The 3,354-nt window shown below is 33.5% G+C and overlaps 1 protein-coding gene across 1 annotated transcript in view; it reads left to right on the top strand.

The window, feature by feature from the left end:
* Dmd (dystrophin) overlaps positions 1-3,354 on the top strand; it is a 2,056,279-nt gene that overhangs the window by 1,180,394 nt on the left and 872,531 nt on the right. The window contains exon 44 of the mRNA XM_031364700.1: positions 2,565-2,740. Coding sequence (XP_031220560.1) covers positions 2,565-2,740 — 176 coding nt within the window. The remainder of the gene's footprint in view (positions 1-2,564; positions 2,741-3,354) is intronic.

The following is a 3,354-nucleotide window of genomic DNA, read 5'->3' on the forward strand; positions in this document are numbered from 1 at the left end:
AACTGGGAAAGGGTATAACATTTGAAATGTAAATAAAGAAAACATCCAATTTTAAAAAAGGGATTTTTTTTTTGCAGAGTGGAAAGATATTCTGTCTCTCTCTCACTCACTCATCCTCAATCACCCTTTCTCTTTCTTCCTTTTATATTTTTTTATTTGTAGTCAAGGTCTCATGTGGCTCAGGTTGCCTTGAAATTGCTATGTAATTAAGGATAAATTTAAATATTCTGATCCTTACATCTCCAGCTCCAAAGTGGCAGGTGCTGAGATTACAGGGGAGTGCCACTCCACACAGCTAGAAATGGAGGTTTCTTCATTTGACCTCTCATGAGTTACAAACACCCTAATAAAAGTAAGCTATGCTCTGTCTATCCACAATACATTCTCATAGTTATAACTTAGATTATACTCACACCTCTATAATGGCAACATAAAACTCATCTCTATGGTCCTGATGATGGAGGTTTTCCTCAAATATCTTTGCATTTTGACAACATCTTGTTGTTCCTAAAGCTCAACACTTTTAAGTCCAGCTATCAAGTCCCAAACTCCCTTAGACTCCCTTTGTATTATTCCCACTATGGAGTTCAACCTTCACCTGCTCTACCATGTATTTTAAAAGTTGCTTTCTCTGCCTTATTGTATATAAGAAATGGTGGTCACTCACAACTGTGCCCAATCTCTTTGACTAGATCACTTATTGCCTAAAATCTAGAAAGTTAATTTTTAAAGACTCTTGTAGTGTTCCAGTGATACGACAGGTTTTATTAGACTTATTTTCTTCTCTTTCTCTCTTCTTCTCCTTCTATATTCCTTCCCTTCTGGTATCCTATTTCATATATTTATTTATTAACAAAGAAATACAAACTAAAACTTCTTATGTACCAAATGTACAATTCTGAGAGACAAACACAACTTGGAGGCACAGCTTGTTAAGACTTGTATCTTGTTAACAAGTAATAGTGACTTATTACCTACAATGGTGACTGGAACAGCTGGTAAAGAGTGACATGTAACCATTGGGTCAAGTGACATATTGCCAAGAGAACATAATGTGTTTACGAGATCATCTATCATGAAAAGTCAGGAGTATGGTAGAGACGGGATTTTAAAGTTGAGGAAGCCTTGCTTTCATTTTTATGGTGCTGTAATATGACCATCATTTGAAGACCTTGTCATCATTTTTGTTGATTTGTGGGGTTCTTTAATTGCAAGGAATATACTACCAAAATTATTATATTTAAAAGGTGAGAGTAGGAACTAGAGAGATTACTCAGTTGTTATGAACACTTATTGGTCTTGCAGCAGATTCAGGTTCTGTTCTCAGGGAATCTGATATACTCTTCCACCATGGGTAGGCACATTCATTTGGGTGGCGTATGTAAATTCATGTAATCAAATACACATGCATATAAAATATAAATAAATAAAAATTTTAAGAGTGATAATAACAAAATAGTTTGGTATTGATGCAGAATGAAGATAAAAAGGACTAACTCTTAAAATCAAATTTTTAACTTATTGATTTGGTACATATGTATACAAATCTATTACGAATCATGTCTGTGAGTAAGTATAATCTGTGTACTGTTAGTGTGTTGCCAGAAACAAAAGTATTTGGTAGCCATTTAAATTTTAAAATGTAAGTATATCAAGTATTCTTAAGTTGTATTTCAGAATTGACAATGTGCTATTTTCCTTAAAAATTCTATATTATCTTTTAAAATAGATTTACGGAGAAGGAATGTCATTTGTATTTTAAATGGTAAAAGTCATTCTCATTTTGCGCATACTTGGTTGTAATCATTTCTATTTTTTCATGGAACAGTCTTCTGATACTTTACTCTTAAATTTTCATTTAGGATAAATTGTAGAAGATATGTAAGCTTGTCACCACAAATGACTCATAAAACTGCTCTGGTAGCTATAGATTATTTTCAGATTTATTACTGTACATTAGAGGTTTCTTGATGGGTTGCCCTGAATGCAATTAATTTTCAGTTTTATGTGGCTTTATAATGCAAAATAGATCAGTGCAAACAGAATTTGAAATAAATGTCTGTAATATAGTAATTACTTTTATTTTAAGAGCTCTAGAGGGTTTTTAGAAATACTATAGCTAAAGTATGAGTGTTCTTTTTCACCTTTGTATTGACCACCAACTAATACATCCAAATACTTGGTTCATGTTTAAATTTTACAACACTTCATAGACTATTAAACATAGAACATCCTTGTGGGGACAAGAAATCGAATTTGCTCTTGAGAAGGTTTCCAACTAATTGATTTGTAGGACATGATAACATCCTCTAGCTGACAAGCTTACAAAACAACCCCCACCCCCTGATGTGAACTGAGAGGGTGCTTTTTTACTAACATAAAAGATGTCTTTCCATCTTGTATCCATTGGATGTGTACCTGTCAGGTTCATTGAGCAACTTTCACTGTGAGCTTTGCTATTTCTTTTTCAGTGTAACTGCACATACGAGCATGTTCTTTAAACTTTCTCTCAGATTAAAGGAGGCTGAGTTTCAGTTTTGTTTTATCTTTCTGGTGGCTTACAGGAACTCCAGAATGGCATTGGGCAGCGTCAAGCTGTTGTCAGAACACTGAATGCAACTGGGGAAGAAATAATTCAACAGTCTTCAAAAACAGATGTCAATATTCTACAAGAAAAATTAGGAAGCTTGAGTCTGCGGTGGCACGAGATCTGCAAAGAGCTGGCAGAAAGGAGAAAGAGGTAGGGTGACAGATTTTTAGCAGAGCTACACTGTCCTTTAAAATAAATTTTGCTCATGAAAGATTTTAATATGGGTGAAAGGTGCTATTGTCAAGAAGTGCATCAAATATCAATAGCAACAATTACATTTTTTGCCTTTTTCTTAGGTACTATAATTCATACTTGCTGCTCTCTAGCGCCTTTTTGGTTGTTTTATAATTCTAAGTTTTTGCTAAAAATCATGAGAGATTTTCTAAATGTGGCTTTCTTCAATATATTGCAGCTTTACCCAGCTCAATCTCAGGTATTTTCCCCCAAAAGTTGTAGATCAGAAAAGACAATCATAAATGACTAATTTGTAGGAAAGATGGGTGCTTGGTATAATTGTCAGAGCAATGCTTAGGATATTAACTGTAAAAGCATGATTGTATTATTAACTTTTATTTCAACTATATTTGTTACTACATTCCTTAAAAGGTACTTAGGTAGAAAATGTTCAAATTTAAAAGAAAGAATAAAAGCAAAATAAGAAATAGTTGCTACTGTATTCAGTCATGATTCACCTTTCTTTTGGCATATATTGAATATACCTGAAGCCAAATGCATGCTCTGGTAATTGAAAAGCACAGAAAATA

The sequence above is a fragment of the Mastomys coucha genome, chromosome X, assembly GCF_008632895.1.
Source record: "Mastomys coucha isolate ucsf_1 chromosome X, UCSF_Mcou_1, whole genome shotgun sequence".
Taxonomy (NCBI): domain Eukaryota; kingdom Metazoa; phylum Chordata; class Mammalia; order Rodentia; family Muridae; genus Mastomys; species Mastomys coucha.